The sequence below is a fragment of the Pygoscelis adeliae genome, unplaced genomic scaffold (assembly GCF_000699105.1).
Source record: "Pygoscelis adeliae isolate BGI_AS28 unplaced genomic scaffold, ASM69910v1 Scaffold36, whole genome shotgun sequence".
Taxonomy (NCBI): domain Eukaryota; kingdom Metazoa; phylum Chordata; class Aves; order Sphenisciformes; family Spheniscidae; genus Pygoscelis; species Pygoscelis adeliae.
In genome coordinates, this window is record NW_008824934.1 from 433,737 (window position 1) to 452,156 (window position 18,420).

The 18,420-nt window shown below is 36.7% G+C and overlaps 1 protein-coding gene across 1 annotated transcript in view; it reads left to right on the plus strand.

The window, feature by feature from the left end:
- The first annotated feature begins 853 nt into the window (after positions 1 to 853).
- CFAP74 (cilia and flagella associated protein 74) overlaps positions 854 to 18,420 on the plus strand; it is a 48,239-nt gene continuing 30,672 nt past the window's right edge. Inside the window, exons 1-13 of the mRNA XM_009325144.1 lie at positions 854 to 984; positions 1,975 to 2,065; positions 2,765 to 2,911; positions 3,689 to 3,787; positions 5,629 to 5,733; positions 6,914 to 7,087; positions 7,646 to 7,756; positions 8,993 to 9,095; positions 9,838 to 9,995; positions 11,958 to 12,168; positions 13,082 to 13,264; positions 14,317 to 14,490; positions 15,629 to 15,747. Coding sequence (XP_009323419.1) covers positions 864 to 984; positions 1,975 to 2,065; positions 2,765 to 2,911; positions 3,689 to 3,787; positions 5,629 to 5,733; positions 6,914 to 7,087; positions 7,646 to 7,756; positions 8,993 to 9,095; positions 9,838 to 9,995; positions 11,958 to 12,168; positions 13,082 to 13,264; positions 14,317 to 14,490; positions 15,629 to 15,747 — 1,796 coding nt within the window. The 5' untranslated portion in view covers positions 854 to 863. The remainder of the gene's footprint in view (positions 985 to 1,974; positions 2,066 to 2,764; positions 2,912 to 3,688; positions 3,788 to 5,628; positions 5,734 to 6,913; positions 7,088 to 7,645; positions 7,757 to 8,992; positions 9,096 to 9,837; positions 9,996 to 11,957; positions 12,169 to 13,081; positions 13,265 to 14,316; positions 14,491 to 15,628; positions 15,748 to 18,420) is intronic.

The window sequence follows — 18,420 nt, forward strand, 5'->3', positions numbered from 1 at the left end:
CCAAAGCGCTGTTGCGTTGGAGTTGCGCTACCTGACAACGCAGTGGCTTAGCAGAAGGTATTTGGGCTGTTGTGGGTGCAGTGGCAGCTCGATTTATGTTTGTGTTACTTTTTAGTGCCACTAACATCCTTAAATCACCCATAGCCCAGTGTAGGAATTCTGTCTTGGTTTTAAGGTGGTTCTTACCATTCAGTCTATTCCGTACTTCAAATTCCATGGTGTATATTCTTTGTTCCTTAACTAGAGAAAATAGATACTCTCTTCTAGTTTACATTTTTGGGTTCTGCAAAAGGATTTACATAAATGCACTCAAAGCTGAGCCACCACCTTTATTAAAAATAATCATATGTGCAAGTCTCTGTATGAGTAAGATCTTGATGAAATACTCAACCATGTGGTAATAACTCATTCTAGCTGACATATAGAATTTACTGAATTCTAATAAATTGTATCAACATTTGAGAACAGTTTATTTAACATTAGAGAACTGCATAAAACGCAAGAGCAAGTAGTGTTTGTGGGAGTTGTTCCCCAATCGTTCTGGGTAAAGTGGTTGCCTAAGTAGATAAAATACATTCAGAAGGTTTGTTTTATTATTGAACTGATTGTTATTAAAAAAATATTAAAATCGGCAGTGTCCTTTCTTTTCTATAAGAGATTTATTAACATTGATACTCAAAATGTGTGACTAGTATAAGGGTGTGTGATTGTATCCAGATATTTCACAGGCATTAAGTATTTACTGAATGCTATTAATTCATCTCAAGATACAGTCACCACTATTGCAAGTTCTTGGCGATTATTTACATAAAAACGTGTGCTCTTCTCTTTCTTAGCGTGGTCATTTTGAAAGAACTATCAGCATGGAAGATAATGAGATCAGTTGTAAGGAAGAAGGACAAAAATCTCTTCTACTATTTCTGGAAGAGGAAGAAAAAGAAGACAAAGCTGGTCAGTTGTCTAATGTGGAAGAACACTGGGAAGGTGAAAATGGTGAATTATTTTGATAACTCACAAAAAACTAACATTAACGTGTATTCTAATTTAGTAGACGGGAACAGTACAGTTCTAGGGTTGAATGATATTCCAAGTAAATGCACTGATTCCAGTAGGTGTTCTCTAGCTTTACACTACACAGCTGTAACTAATCCAAATCTAACCCGTTATTTCTATAGCAGTAAATTCTCTACTTTTTACTTCTGTAAGGCATTTTGATTCAGAGTTATCGATGGTAAAAATCTAATATTTGACTGTATGGAGTTGATTCAATTGCTCATACATTGGCATCTAGTGCCTCTTGAAGTGTTCTAGACTCTCTCATCTGGCTGCAGAATGGCATAGGTCTTCCACAGATTCAACTCTGTGAAGGTGTTGGATACCCTAAGACATCTAAACTGGCACCAGATACCTCTTACTAGGCAGCCAATTTCTCTAATTGTGTCCAAAAGTATGTTTCAGTATATTATGTGAGGCAACATGTCTACCATTTTAGATTATCATGTATGGGGTAGTGCTGAATACTGATCTTTATTCTATTTATCTTAGATATATAAAAGAGTTCTTAGGCTATTCTTTTCTCATTGTCATTTGTAAATACTTAACAAAAATTTTCTATCCTCACAGTACAGGAGGATAAGGTAGTGTAAGATAAACAAATTAAACTGTTGGCCAAAACCTGTCAATACATTAGCCTCCTCCCCTCCCCCATGGGGTTTCATGGTGTTTTTCCCACATACATTGGATTGTTGGTGACACTTCCATAATGAAGGCAGAGAGCATTCTCCTGTTTTGGTCTGCAGGTGTACAATAGTAGTCCTGTGTGTTTTGCCATGTGAATTTTTTTTATATACGCTGCAGTAATGCTTAAAAATGTCATCTCTGATTCTTCTTGTTTTGACTTGACAGCAAGTATACTAGAGCTTTGCATTTTAAATCTCAAAGTCTCTGTTAAACTGTTGTTTTAATATCTGTTAGAATACAAGCTTGAAGAAGAGTTGGCTGGTGGTGGCAAGACGGGAAACAAGGATGCTTCTGAAGGAATTCAAGACAAATCTGATTCTAGCATGTAATTAGCTTGTTGTTTTGTTACCAGTTCTAACAGGAATTTTCTTTGTAGTGTTAACTTACCTTTTCAAGGGAAGGTTTGGTTAATGCAACTATGGGAAGTTGCCTAGCACGTATGCCTACTGCCAGTAAATGTTGATGGTGTTACCATTATCAACAACGAAACTCAAAATACACCAAAATGATTACAAACAAACAAAACAAAACACCCACCAAACCTTCAGGCCTCTTCTTGCTATGAATTTAAGCAGACCAAAATGATAAGAGAGATTAGCTCACCCCCCAAACTGATCAGCTGTATATAATATGTTTTAAACTAGTTCAGAATGTTCCCTTTAAAGTTTTAAACTATTGTTCAGGAAAACTAGAATTTGCAAACCCTGGGTATAATCAAGAGGAGCCACAGGCATTTCAAAACAAAGATGTATAATTAATGCATTAAATGTGGGTATAAATGTTCAGCATTAGATATCCCAGTCTAAAAATCTTGGCTTAAGTACATGCATGTAAACTTCCTGTACAGATTATGTTCATTTTTTTCCGTATTTATACTGGTCATGTTTGTAACCGTTTTGCTAGAATAAGAGTAAACCAGAAAACAATTAACCCACAAATGCATAAGTGGATGACGTACAAACTTCACGTAACTTTTCAATTTCCCATTATGTTTTCGTTGTTAATTGTGTGTTTCAATTCAAAGGGAAAGCTTGCAGCACTATTTGGGTGACATTAATAATATTCAGGCTATGAAGTATACAGATAGAATCTGCATATTAACCTTACAGAGGAACCTAAAAGAGCTCAATGACATAGCCAAAGAAAAGGAACTTGTGGTCCAAAAAGCCAGGTTAGTGTTTAAGCGAACGTAATCCATCGGCATAAATCACTATCAAATACCGGGATACTGTATCTGTTATAAATATTAGAGTTTATAGAATTTTTTAATGAAAGTTATGTGATGCAAACACTTGTTTAATGTGATATATTCAATATATCCCCAAAGCCTTGTAAAGAATTAAGGATCAAGGATAAAAATTAATTACATACTCGAAAAAATGAAACACAATAATGAATGTTAAAGAAGAGGTGTTTGGTCTGGGAGAATTACATGCTAATTCCTTTCAGTGATGTCTGCACAATCCTGCTGGTTCAACAGTCAGTTGGAAACATCAAGTGGAAAATTCATTGTAAGCATTTTCTTAACTGTGATGGAAATGGTACGTTAGAATTGGTGAAGTTACTCACATACTTTAAGATGAGCACCTGCTACTATGAGTGTTTTGCTGTGTTAAGGTCACAAAAACATGCTTTAGCAGCCAATATATCTGAAGAAGGCTAATGTAAAAAGATGCCATTTATGCTGTTGTCATTTTTTGATAATAACTGAACTCTGGATGAAGTCAGAATAAACTCGTGTTACATTTTTCTGGATTTTTGGAGAAAAAGCTTGAAATTAACAAGGGCTTCTGAAGGACCTCGTAAGAAAGTCTTAAAAGTGGGATGGTGGTGGGGAGTTGGGAGGGTTGGAGGAATCCTAGCTGTGGATCTTGCCCCCAAAAGGAAGAGTTTAATGTCCACTCTAAAAGAACTTACAAAATATAAATAATCCTTTTGTTTCTTGCAGAGACGAGCTGAGTACCTGTCAGCTGCGGATCAAGATGCTAACAAAGCAGCTGGAGTATGTAGACACCGAAATAGAGAAAGAGGAGGAGGCTGGCAATGTGTAGGTAGAGAGTATTTCTGGATACCAAAGATTACAGGCATCCACTACGTTTATCTGTGTAATTAATGAGATAAACTTTCCTGTTTTCATCTCTTCATGTTGTTGAACAGTTGATAGAATTTTTAAGCACATATATTAAAGATACTAATAGATCAGTGATGAAACCCATTGCCATTCTCAGGTTAAGATGTAACTGCATTAGCTTGGAAGGCTCTTCTGACACAAGGGTATCGCACTCTCAGCTAGGGAGCAGAGCAATGCATTTGCTCCTATGCTGGCGAACACTAATGTTGCAGTCACTTTCCCGTTGATGTATTTTCAGCAATAATTCCTCCTTTTGAAATAAAGAGTAACGATGCATTGGCTTGGGAATCATTGATCTCTATGCTTTCTGGCCTAGAGGTAATATTCTGTTAGGTAAATCGGTGCAGAAAGAGGTGGAAACTTAGGAATGGATAGGAAAGAGGCATATCTTTTAAAGTATAACAACAACAGGTTATTAAATCAGCCTAGCCCGCTACTTTCAATTATGCTTATCAAGGTCTCAATCACTTCTATTCAGTATGATGAACCAACATCAATGTGCTATGGCAGTCTTAGAGGTCATGGTTTTGCTTCTGGTAACTGTTGTAGTCAGGATTTTTATTTATATATATATATATATGCCATTTCTTTTTCTGTTTGTTTTATGTCGTGAAATGCATGAATGCCTTTCAGGAGTAGTCCTGCATACGGGAGCTGTTCTGAAACACTTTTGCTATAAAGTGGGAGGCAATTTACTGTACTCTTCACATTTGGTTTAAATAGAAAGAAGTGGGTGGCTTGTGTACCAGGAACCAGTGTATTGTGAACAAACTTTGCAGCTGCATTTTATGACCTGTGTTAATCTTCAAGTTAGTATATCGATGAATGATAAAGGTAGGTTAACTGCCAAAATGGAGTAGCTGCTTAAACAAAAACGGTGCACTGAATGCTAATGAGACTCCTGTGATGGGTGCTAGTACTCCCTGATCAGGATCTCTGATCAAGAGACAGTAACAAAAAGAAACAAAGACAGAAAAGCATTGTAGAACTTTTTATGCTTATGACGGCTTGAATTGTGAGGTCTAAAGATGCAGAAAAATAGCAGCTCTCACAATCTATTCTATTTAGCAAGTGAATAGTGAAGTAAGAAGACTTGATAAATTTCTGGCTTATGAAGCTCAAAGGCATCGTGTTTTAGCATAATGAAAATACTAGCTACCATTAGCATTACTGATGCCCAATACAAAAATTTTGAAGTTAGAGTAGTAACTGCAGGTAGGAGATCCATTTCTGATTTTCATTTTGGGGAAGGGAGTTTATGCTGAACATAGTCAGTTCACTGTCTGTTGATTCTGTAGTGTACTGTCTACTAGTTTTCCTGGGTAGAGAAGACCAAGGAAAATAAACAACTGTGTGGCAGCGCTGCCATTGTAGGCAAAGTACATGGAATATTGTAATGCCATTTTAAAAGCAAAATCAGTCTAGGTTCACCTAAACTTATTTTCTTTAATACTACCACGTTTATCAGCTTGAGAAATGAATAGTCACGTTAAGCTTCTGGTCAGTGCTTTTGAAATAAATACTCCTCTGTAAATTTCAACCAATGTGTAATAGTTTAAAGAAAGCTATACCTGTGAATGAAGAATGGAAACTTAAAAGGCTAAATAAGTGACTGCATAAATTAGTGGAATTCTAATACATAAATCTCAGCCTCAAAGCTGTGTTGTTTTTGTTGCTGATCTTGGGGGGGGGATTTTTTTTTTTTAACCTTTATTAGTTCCAATTTCTTTCTGATTGTTTCTTTTTAATGTTAACAGCGCAGCCTTGTCCCGCCTTCAGGCAATGCACAGACGACTGTGCACTGAACTGGAGAAAGAGAAGGATTTTGAGTTGAAAATTGCTTTGACACTAAAAGAAAACATGTAAGTGAGGGAATGAGAAAACAGTGTGATGGGAGTCAATCTTTATTATGGTCTTCATATGCTGTTTAATGGATTCAAAAGTTAGTCACTACAGAAGTTGCTTGTAAGTACCGAACTACATAATTTGAGGTCATGTGAGGTTGACTGCAAGGCAAAGGATCTTAAGAGCAACTTTTAGCCTGAACAGTTCATTGCTTAGGAAGTTGGTTGCTGTGGCTCAGCTCCGGAGTTAGTTTTGCACACATAAAAGAAGTTTTGATTTTATGTGGAGTTGTGCGTACATTGTGGACCTAAACAGGTCTCATTTTAGATGGAAAATAAGCTGGACTAAAGTAGACCTGTCTGTGATACTGATCTCTCAATGAGCATAAACATTTCTCATTTATGCCTCTTAGTGTTTTTTCTAAGGCGTAAAGGAAAAGATTTGAAATTGAGAATGATGGAGACATTGTAGTGGTACAGTGCATTTTTTATGCTATGCTAATGTTGCTGCTTCTAATTGATTGTTCACACATACTACATTATTTATTTATATAAGACAGAGTAAAACTGTCTTTTGCAGAAGGCAACAGGCAAGTGTGTTTATATTTTGGTACCAGAGGTACAACTACTAATGCCACCACATCAAAGGAAGAACACAAGCACGAGCTTATAGATGTGATTAACCAGAATACAGTATGTTCTGCTGCAGTGTTGTATAATAGCTTTAAAATGCTTGACTTGTTTATTGTGTTATTAGCAGTAGCTATATTAATCTGTTTATATGTATCCCTATCATATCTAAATTCCTTCAGCAAAACGTAGAAGAATAAACACTATGGCCTGTCGCTGAAGTTATTTATTGTTGAAGAAAAAGCTGTTTTTCTAAATTTTCTTGTTTTTCATATTTTCTTCTGGGTAAATGTGAATTTGAGAAACAGAACCTTGAGCTTTATTTTTTTACTTTTTTTTTTTGACCGATATTTTTGATGTCTTTAAAATGAGATATGCTGTTACGTATGAGCCTTAGTCTGAAAGGTACAATACCCATGACAGTAACAGCGTATGATTTACAGTATAATTTTAAAAAATAAAAAAATAGATTTTCATTTTCACCATAGAGCCTTACCTACTCAATAGCCTTAAGTAAGTGAAAGAATGTCAGTATTTCAGTGAAAACAGCTCACACATTGTTTTAAAGGCTTGAGATGTGGCAGATAGAAACTGAGCAGGGAAAATATGAAATCTTCCATGAGCAACTTAAAAAAGATGAGGAGGAGCTAGAGATGCAATACCAAGAACGAGCTGAAGTGCGGATTTGGAAGGAAAAAATAGCAGCGCTGCAAGCAGAAGAAAATCGGCGGTCTAGAGAAAAGTAAGCACCTATAAGTCAGACTCTGCTTCCTTGCTCCATATGATTTTTAGCCAATTCACTATTTCAGGTGTTGAAGATTAATTGATTCAAATACCAGTGATATTGTGTTTCTTAGCTGGGTGTTGCTTCAGGAATATTTTATGAGGAAATGGAATTAAAATAAGAATTGCCCACAGTCTTGCAGTTATGCAGGTAAAGATTCCTGATATATGAAAATAAACTTGCTAAAGACAAAAACTGTGAATGCTTTTTGTGTAAGGAAATGAAGTTGTTTAGATTGGACTAACTGCATGTGTCCGTATTGTTGTTGGCTGCCAGAACCTTCTGAACTTATGATCAAGTTCATCGAGATTTCTTGGAGAGGAAAAGGACACCAGTTAATCAATTTGTCTGTAGGTTTTGTGAAAACAAGAGACTGTACGGGGCGGGGGGAGAAGACTAATGTCCTCATTTCAGCACATATTAATAAATTCCCCAACCCCACCCTTAGATGTCGTTGTGTTGGAATCAAGGTTTCCTTAGTCCTGCTGCAACTCTTGGTTTGCCTGTGTTTTGTAGAAAAGAAGAGGAAGCCCAGAAAGAATATGAAGAAAGGCATAAAAAAATGCTTGAAGATGCCAAAAGGAACCATGAAAAAGCAGTATGCTTCCTGAGAAAAAGCATGGCAAGGTCATTGTTCACTACTTTTCTGCCATTGGACATTATCTGTTGTACAGTACTTCATCCTTTAGTCTTTGAAAAATAGTAGTTTTTCTGCTAGGTGTATCTTCTGTTACACTTGGAAATCTTCTGCCACAGTACCAGTGCTGTGAAGCATTCAAATCTTACATGGCACAAAAGGACTTGGAAAGAAGAAAATCCACTTACTGTCCTAGTATGGTCCAGATTCCTTGTAGCTGAAGGGACTGTCTTTTTGATGAGATGCAGAGGGGTCTGACTACTTGTAGGCATTAATAATGATTTGAAACGTTTTATATATGTGTGTCATTAACTGAAGTAGTTTGAAGTAGTATAACTAAATCCCAGGTTTGGAACTTGCACTCTGCCGTTCTGTATTCCCTCCGAAATGTGGTAAAAAAGCTTTCTTGCTGTCTGGTAAAATCGGTTGATAGGCCATTTCTTTGTGCTCTTGTTCTTTTCTGGTTGATGGTAAATTAAATGTTCTTTTCGTAGGTTTATGTTTATATAATTACGGTGGTGAATTATCTTGCTACTAAAGAAAGTGTGAACATTTGTTACTTACTCTTACTCATATATTAGGACTTAATTGAAAAAATGATTGAAATAATTGTACTGTTTCTGTGTTGGTTTATTTTTCATTAGATGGCATGTGCAAATTTGTAATAATTAAGAAAAACAAACACCGAAATAAGATTATTTTTTTTCCCGAGTAATGTATCAAATATATCGATCTTACTGATTTTTTTTTTTCTAGTTTACCATTATATAGTCTGGAATACTGTCAGACTTGATTCATGCCTATATATTTCTAGCTTTTAGAGTTTCTAGGGTTTATTTTTAGTGTGGGTACAAGTGGTTGGCTCATACAAAGTTCACTACGTAATTGTTTAGATATTGGTTATGTGAGCAACACCTGAATTCTTACTTTATTTTAGCAACTAGACATATGTTATAATGTGGAACACATTCTTCATGTTCAAAATTATAAAAAAAAAAAAGTTGTTGAGCAAACTAGTTGAAAACCTGTTGGCACTTGTAACTTGAGTGGTACCGTATATAGAAGAGTCTTCCAACTGTTCCGCTTTACCCACACCCAGTATCATAGTAAACACAGAGGCTTACAGGAAGAATGGTGACATTGACAATTACTACTTGTCAGGTTAAACATTCTAATACTAAAAGCTTTCCAGGATATGAGCCTGAAAGATTTTACTTTGCTTACAGAATTCATGAAAAAAATGCAAAGGAAGAAGTGAAAACTCAGGAGCATATGGAGAGAAGGATACAAGCTGTGCTTTCCCTGAAAAACAGCATAACTTCCAATAGGGTATTGCTGCTGTGGCTTAGATGGGGAATGAAGAAATTGACTTGTTAGACTGCTAGGTTTTAAGGAAAGTAATTTCAGTTTTCGTTGCAGAACTGTTGTGTGATGCTGTCAGATCACCGACCAAATCTCTTTTGAAACTGGGGAGAATTTAACTGTAGGAGTAATGCTGTTAGATTTGTATGGGCAGATTTTGACACTTACGGAGTTTATTCTGTCAACAATCTAGTTGTTCTTGTAGGGCAGCTCTCTTGAAAACAATGCATACTACAAACAAGTTCTCTGACAACTCGGCCAGAAGCATTTCCAGTTATTTGAATCCCAGTGCAGAAATACTTCATATGGAGAAAACCTATGGAAGAAAACCAGTTACTTAAGAATTTAAATAATGTAAATTAAGAATTTCTGAGCTATGCTACTTTGCTCTTCTACTTATGTCCTGTAGAATCTGAGGGAATGATCTTAATTTAATATTCATTTGATTGGAACCGTATCTTTTCACATTGTTTCATTGAGTAGCATTTCAGGGGCAGGCTAGAAGGGTGGAGAAGTAGCCCTGACCTAGTCAGAGCTTTCTGCATCTCAGCACACCATGACTACTGTGTATATTAAAAACAGTAAGTTCTACTTCAGAGAACTCTACCACAAATTTATAGTTAGATAAGGGGACCAACACTACATTCTCTGTTTTATATTCTTCAATATGTGAATCAGATATGTAACTGTGGTTTGTGTGGCTTCATAGGAAAAACTCCAAGCTCTCCAGGTTTGGAACAAAGCAATGGCCTTTGAGGCAAAGAAGCAGGAGATGAAAATGAGGGAAGCTATCCTGGCAGAAGGAGGCAATGTTGCCAAGGAAGTTTTCCTCCATAAACAACTGCTAGAGCATGAAAAAGAGAAACAGTAAGTATTCATATCTATATCAAACTCTCAGCTGCTTGCTGGTGCTCATGCAGGAATATATTGGCGCTCTTAATCAGATTCTGAAAACATAACATCTGTGATGCTGTCTCAAGGGAGTGAACTCGTCACACATACAGAGTATAAGAATATTTGTATAGTCTGTTTTAAGCGACTTGAACTTCCAGCTTAGGTATTCAGGGAACCAAAGTTAGGAGCCCATGTTCTATAATTAGTGCAAAGAAGATAAAACTACTCCAGGAGGGAAATTCAGTGAACCTAAACTGGGTGCCTGAAGTAACTGTACTTCTGTGTTTCCTGAACACTGTCCCTATAAAAATAGAACAGCTTTCCTAGGCTTTTAGAGACAATCTCTGGAAGATTGCGCTGCAGGAAGGTCAGAAGTAAGGTGCTCTCCTTTGTGCTTTTTTTGATTGAAATTACTCCTCTGCCTTTGTAGTAAAGTTGATAGGAGTGTGCCTCTGTCTCGTCTGCTCCGGTGCAAAGCTTAATTACTGTTTTTAACCACTTACAAACATGAATTTGAGCTGAGATACCAAACAGAGGGTCGCTGAGGTATGTGCTTCTGCATGCTGGCTCTGCTACAAAGGCAGTAACCTGTAGCAGATGTTAGAGATTTAATAAGTAAAGGTTCAGTAAGTCTTAAGTTTTGATTAAATAAAGCTTCGGTCTTGATAGCTGCATAACACTGCATCTGCTATCCCTAAATATGTTCTAAAAATCATGTTAATAAAATAATCATATCCGTTTGTAGAGATCTGCTGGAAATATCCAACTCTATTTAAGTTTAATCTGTTTCACCTTGCATGCTTTCTCCCTTTCACTGTTTCCCTTTGCAGGCCAAGGGAGATCACAGTTTGTTAGTCTTAATGTTAGCTGTGTCATGTTTCTCACAGCAGTTCTTTTCCAATTTCAGCTACCATCCTGCTAATCTGCTGAAGAACTGCTTAGTTATTTCTCCCAGGGTACTGCCTTTCTCCTTTTCTGTGAAGGGATATTCTCAGTTTTCTCTGAGTATATTTCAGCCTGAATATATATTTCTGAATTATATGCAAAAGAAAATAACTTTTTAGTCATTAAAACAATATGTCATTAATTTGTATATCACCTAGAAAAAGATTCTTAAAGAAGTGATCGCTGGAACCGAGGACGGCTTAATACTTAAGGCAGATAACACTGGGAGTCAATATACCATTACTATGTCTTTGTAACCACGATTAGCTTCTTTGTACCATGATTTTCCAAAAATACGTTATAAATGCAATGCCATTTATCTGCTGCAATGGGGCATCGTGAGGCTAAATTCAGACACTGAAGTGCTTCCGTAGGCAGTAGCCTGTATTTAAATGAGAGGCGATATTTTGTTTCCTCCTATTTAGAACCAGTAATTATTTTTATGGATTAGTTGAGGAGGTGAAAGTCTATATTAAAAGCAATCATTAGTGCAGATAATTTCTTGCAGAAAATTGTGTATTAAACTGAGATTAAATTATCTACTGTCACTTTTGTCACACTACCCAGTGTGTCATGGAATTTGTAGTCATACATAGCTTTGAATTCATATTTTCCAAGTTCAGTACTTATGTCCTTATCTTTATCCATTCTTCCTCCCTTTATTAAATCCACTGGATTTCAGATAGGCAGTTTTCTTTAAATAGCTAACTAGGTTAGGGAAATTATTTAAAAACTCTGTTTTCAGTAGCGATGACTGGTATGCTTTGTCAACTCCTCAACTTCTAAAACACTGTAATTGAGTATATTTAGTCTGCAAAAATGTATAAATAGCCTCTGAATCGCCCGGTGTCTTGACATAAATTACCACTGCGCCCAATTTAAAGCCTTGCTATTTAGCTTAAAGGCTCAGAAGAAACTGGACTGTAATATTTAATATTATTAGTAAACAACCATGGTTGGTTTAATATTTCTTACAACATTGGATTACAGAGCTTCTAGAGAACAGCAAAAAGCAAGAAAAATTGAGATTGTATCTCAAATTTTGCGAGAAAAAGCTTCTATTTGCAAGCAGAAAAAAAGTCAGTCCTGTACTAAGGCAATTAAGGGTGGTGGTAAACTTGAGGATTCTTCACTGTGGAGGATGAAAACATGGCAATATATTGAGAAGACCTGCAAACATTCAGCTGGAGCAATATCACAGGTAAACAAAGGCCTAAGAATTAACTGTCTTTAGATTTATTTTTTGTCAAAGGTGCAGGGCAGTGAATTCTTTTGCCTGTGAATAGCACAGGCTACAACCAAGTACCAGACAGTACAGAACAAGTGTGGAGTAATTTCTCCGTTAGATCTCTTAATGACTGTTAGTCTCCCTTTTCTTGATTATTGATGCTTGTATGAATAAAGACATTGTCCTGTTTGGTGTGGGGTGGTTTTTTTTAGGGGCATTTGTAAGAAGAGGTGAATCTTCAAACACATGAATCGCAACAGGCATCAAAAACCATGAAAGTACATTCACTTCCTGTTTAATTACCTTCATCCCTGAGTAAGGCTTCAGATCAGCCTTCCTGCCAGCACACGAGAAAGGTTTCCACTGTGTGAGAAAGGAGACAGTGGTTCTCTCTAGACATAAGCTTCCTGGATGGTTGGGTTTTTTTATCTGCACAGTATTCCAGGGATTACTGGCCTGGAAAATGGAGGTGGAGTGAATTGAATTCCCTAATGAAACTAGTGGCTTCATGCAATCTTAGGTATTTAAAAGAAAAGGGGTGGGGGAGATGTGTTGGTAGAAATATTCATACTACAACAAAGTCCTCGGTCATCATGTGGTACACAAAACATTCAAAAACTACAGTCGGTGTTCTCATGCCTGAGGACTCGTTTCTAGCCTCCTATAGTATACAGTTAATGTCATACAGATGCTTTTAACATAAGATTTTTGTCTGTATTCAGTGTCTTAAGAAGGGATCGACCTAAGTTGTCATCTTTGGCCTCTGAGCTTTATAGACCTGTCATTTTTATACTAAAAGATCTCCTCAGAAACTATTAACTGTTGAAGTAACTGTCCTCTGGTAATTTTTAACTATATCTTCAAAACTTATGTTCTTTCACAAAAGTCACAGTGCTCTCCGTCAGCTTGTTCCTCAGCTGGTGAGAGAACTGCTTCTGTAGGAGAGATTTCTGAAAAAATACCTCATGATGTGCTCTGTGAAAGTGGTGAAGATGAGAGAGAGAGGGACAAGATCCTAGTAGAACCAGAGTTCCCAGGACTTTGGTGTCAGGAATGTGACTTGCACAAGGTAAATGTTGCGATATCTCTTATTAGAAATAGAAAAGAAAAAAACTGTGGATGAGATCCTTTTGTAATTGACTCATTGTGAAGTCAGTATTTTAACGAATTAGAAAAGTTTCATTTGCCTCTCTAGTAGTTGTATATATCTGAAGTAATGACACTGGCAAATGCTGTTTTAGACCCTTGCTTAGAAACAATAATTATCTATTTTGCAGTTAAAATGCAGACTTTATTACATAGATGTGGAGATTCAGATGTGAGAATATAATCAGAGTAATTGCTGTTTGACACTATTTTTGTAGTGTTTGTTCTCTTAAACAGAAAACAATACTTCAATTTTAGTTCAGAGAGATGTGAAGACATACATCACATCATGCTCACTTGTTTGAGTTTAAAAAAACTAAACATGACTTTCTGTTGAGCTGGCAACACAGATTGCTTTATGTGGAAACAACTTTTTTTGTACCATACTAGGCAAAGAAAAGCATAAGATATGCTAGCAAAGTAATAGTATTCTATACTCTAAACAGAAGTAAGTAATACACTCTTATAGAGTGGAATTGTGTAGTTAAGATCTTAAATGTTATTCCAAGGCATACTTGCATATACTGCTTTTTTGAGATGTAGAAGACCATTAAGAGCAGACTTTATAATCGATCAAAAAGAAATAATGTCCGTACATGTTCATATACTTGCATGAAAGAAGCACTGGACCATAACTGCAATGTTCCAGTGAAGTTAGCTGATTTTTTTTCTGAATGAGTATTTGTTTAAGAAGTTGAGGGGAAAAAACTCTTTAAGTGCAGAAGAACTAATACTGCCATTAAAAAAAACATTATGTCATGGTGTGGGATGATGATAAGCTACAGAACAGACAGCCGAGAATAAATTAAATTCTTCATACAGAAGTTGGGAGGCTGAGTTTGATCTGGAGAGAAACAGACAAAGGCTGGCAAGATACTAAAAGATTCCATTTGCCGACTTTTCTATTTTGAGCTACGGATTCTGTGATCAAGCTTACTTACAGTCATGGTGGTTTTTACTGATGTTCCTTATTAGATATCCAACGAAGAAATGGATCCAAAGCAGCTGCCTACAAGGGCAGGGAAAAAAGAAATTTTTGAGGAAAAAATGGAGGAATTGCAAACTGGAAATTTTCACAAGCAAATACTGTCTGGTCGTGAATGCAAGGGATGTTCTTTCTATAGTAAACCAAGTTGCATTCATTTCAAGGTTAGTGGCCATTCTGCATAGGGTCTATAAAGATGGTGTACGTAGCTACTATATGTATATACCGATGTCTCAATAAAAATTCTGTTGCACTGGGAAGAAAAAAAAATTCTTGTTGTCTTTAATAGGTCTTTAGTCAAACCTGAAACAGTACTTGCCTTTTTCTCTAGCGATCTCTTAGGTAAGTTATAGTCAGATTAAATAAACTACTTAGTTTTACTACTTAGGTCTAAATTATAAAAGACTTCCTTTACTTAGGGGAATTTAAATACTGTCAGAAAGGTGAGCAAATGATGAAGCATCTTGTTAGACTGTGTTCCATGCTTTTTAAAAGGCAACGTAACTGTTACTTATACAGAGTTTGTACATACATAATTACTATAAAATAATGTCCTTAAAGAAGTCATGACTACAGTCCAGTTAAGATTTCAGTTTGCCAGTGACCATCATATTGTACTGGTCATGAGGAAACTGAGCTGCAGTTTCTCTCTGTATTGTAATTAACAAGTGTGCTGTGAGGAGGTGTGCCTAGTGTGTGAACACTATGCCTAGTTCTACTCTGTACTTGAAAAGGCACATCAGACAAGTCTTCTGTGTCAGAGAAATGTGCTGCCAGTCAGCCTGCAGGACTCTTCTTGCCTGCGTGTGAATGAATGTGCCAGGTATACAGCTTTCATGGCGTTCTGGTTTTATTAGGAGCTGGGAGCCGCTGCCTTGTGCAGAAACAGCAGACCTCCGTTGGAAGACAGTGGCACCGAGCTCTGTGTTCAAAAAAATCTGTATTGTCTTTGCCACACACAGCCTAGTTGTTAACAACTCTATTAGACCATGAATGTGCATAATGTCTTTGACATTGACTGCAGGACAAGACAGAGCAGCTTGGTGCATTAGCTGTGCACAAACCCAGATAATGTTGCCCCATCCACGAAGCACGAGTTCCTGGCTTTATAGGCTGTATGCTTTAAAAGGGCTTGTTTGGGGTAAGACAATGCTTTATGGGTTTATACAATACTTTGCACACAGGCCTGGATCCCAGTAGGGACTGTGAGCACAACTGTGGTAAAAGTGGTTGGTTTTGTCATTACATGTGTAAATGCTACTTCCTGTAATTCACACCACCTAATATGTTTGGTGTTCCAAGGACTTTGATGTTGGTCAAATCTACAAAAAGAAGATAGTTTTGATAAATGCATCCTACAGTGTTAATTTCTGCAGACTAGTGGGAATCAGTGAATGGCTCAAGGACTTCATCAGTATTCAGTAAGTAAAATTAACTGTAGCCTCGTTGCTTGTTTCACCTCTGTACCACAACAGGAGATGTAACCAAACTCCGTAGCGAATTAAATAGATTTCGGTCAATACATCTACACTGTTGTATTCCATTCTTGCGTGATGAGGAAAGGAACTGTGTCTCGGAGCTGAGAAGTAAGAGGCTTACTGAGCCTGAGCTGTGTGTCGTTGGGTTCTATAGTGGTGATAGCAAGGCACCAGTCCCTAAGACGTGGAAGGCGATATAGACCCGTGGTAACTGCCAGCCCTGAACAAGAAAGCTTTTTTCAAAAAATGTCAGACCCTTTTAACAAGGGGAAAATGATCTCTTTGTAGGTACAAAGAAGTAAGAGGACCCAAGCTTCTTTCTAGGCCACCACAAAGACCTTTAAGCCTAGGCAGACCTCTTTCACCAGCTGCCGTCCTTCATAGCGTGATTCGCGCTTATTTCCAGATTACTGCTGAAGTTTAAATATGAAGAAGCTGATGAAATAAAGGAATCAATCTCAGAGCAAAGAGCACTTAAATTGAAATCCTGTGGTCTTTCCCATCAGTCCATTCATATAATCCTGATGACAGGTTATATAATGAAGTACTCTGTCCAGTTGGGAGAGATTGCAAATTAATCTCAGTTTAACTATATTGATAATTTTATTTGACTTTATAAATAAACAAATGGAAGTATCCCCAAAATGCTTCTTTTTAAGAATAATTCAGAGACTAGCTTTCTCTGGAGATATTTCAAGCCTTTAAAAATATAAAATACTACTTTTCACAACTTGCCTTTATCTAAAAAATGCGGTCAAGAAAATAATATATTTACTTGGAACTCTGTGAAACAAAAAAAATTGATTGTAGTCTAGCCTAAAAGTGAAAAAATGCTAAAGCTCTTGTTTGTGTGTAAGTGAAGCTTATTGACAAATAGGGGACATCAGAGCGAATTCATTTGCCTTACATAACAAGTTAAGGTTTCAACTCATGGCTGACTGACCTGAAGAAACCATTTCTGTGACTGTTTAATCGTACCCCAGTGAAATAAACAAGTTGTATTACCACAGTAACTGATTTCATACTCCAGAGATAGTTTTGCAGCTCACTACCCACTGCCACTTCGTAGTGATAGATTGCACTTGGAAGTTCTAGCTAGCTTGATAAGAAAAATTATGGTGCATAGCTAAGCCATTCCTTGCCCACTTAGTCCCTATAAGAGTACACTGGAATGTGAACATACTACGGTTCTTGACTGAATGTAATCACTTGAGAGCTATAAAGTCTGAATGCAGCTGCTGTAGAAGATCTTGGTAAAGATGTTTAGCGCTTCAGTCACAGACGAATGGAGATCGTAATTGACCACAATACAGCAGAGCACTTAAGCTTTTAAACTTGCTGTGGTGCTCAGCTGAATATGAATGTAGGTTTTGGCTTGTTTTGAAATCACGTATGTGGATTTAATTTTGACCCACTTACAATACGTGTTTAACTTCTGTTACAAAGTCTGAAGCTACTAATCTTCTGAGAAAATGAGGATTTTTTCCTGCTCTCAAAGACTGATTATTTTTTTCTCATTTAGTATGTTGGACAATTACATTTTTTAAATCAGCACCTCTGATTTGTGACCCAAAAATGAAACAACCCTTGCTGAAAGGCCTAAGTCTTTTCTTGATATAATTGCCTTTTAAAGTACTCTCCAAATACAAATTAAACATCAAGTATTGTGAATAGAATGAGTCAATGATTTTTCCATGTCTGATGAATTAATTCAATTTTTTCAAATAAATTGGTTACCCATACATTTGCCAGATAGCTAGATAGCAAAAATAATCTATAGATCTTATCATCCATTGTCATAGTATTAATAATTTGAACAGCACAGATCAGATTTGTAGACACTGATCTTACGCTGTATAATGCTTATCTTTTCTCAAGTAGCACCATACGTAAATTGTTTGTTACAAAATAGTTTTACCAAGTATTTTGAAAATACCCACTACATCTAAGCTGTCATGGTATCAGCTGTCCTCTAAATCACTTGCATAGGTAGTTAGAGACATAATGCTTGAGAACTGTTATCGGTGACAGACGCTATATTTGCTAATAAAAAGCTATATTCTGACGGTTAAAATGAGCATTATTACATCTCTGTGCAACGGGAGTCTATTCTTAGCATAGTGGTTCTGTGTGTGTTTGTGTTTGGCAGCCTATGCTCTAAATCATAAATATTTTATCAAGGTAACATTTGAAGTAGAAGGAGCTATTCCTTAAAGCCTTTCTCAGGAGAAACTGCTAGTGATCTGTTCTGAAGGTCTGTATACAGGTGCCTATTTCCCTATTCACATTTTAAGCTCCTGAATTCTGAACAGTTTCCCTTTTCCGTTTGAAAATGTTTCATCCTGCTTTTGTTTGGTTTTAACTTTGTTTTGATAAAATTGTCATTAGCATGTATGTTCTGTGTTTCAGTTTGCTTAGGTATTCCTATGGCTAACAACATGTAGTTATCTATTTTGTCTAGCTTCCTTTCCGTTTGTCAGGCAGACTAGGCCTCCAGTAGTGCCTTAATTTCATTTAGAGTGCAACTGTGAGATTTGTTGTCTTCTGATGGGCATTTTGCTTGCGTCACAGAGACCATGAAATGAGGCATTGAAATAAGTGGCAACTTCTATTCAA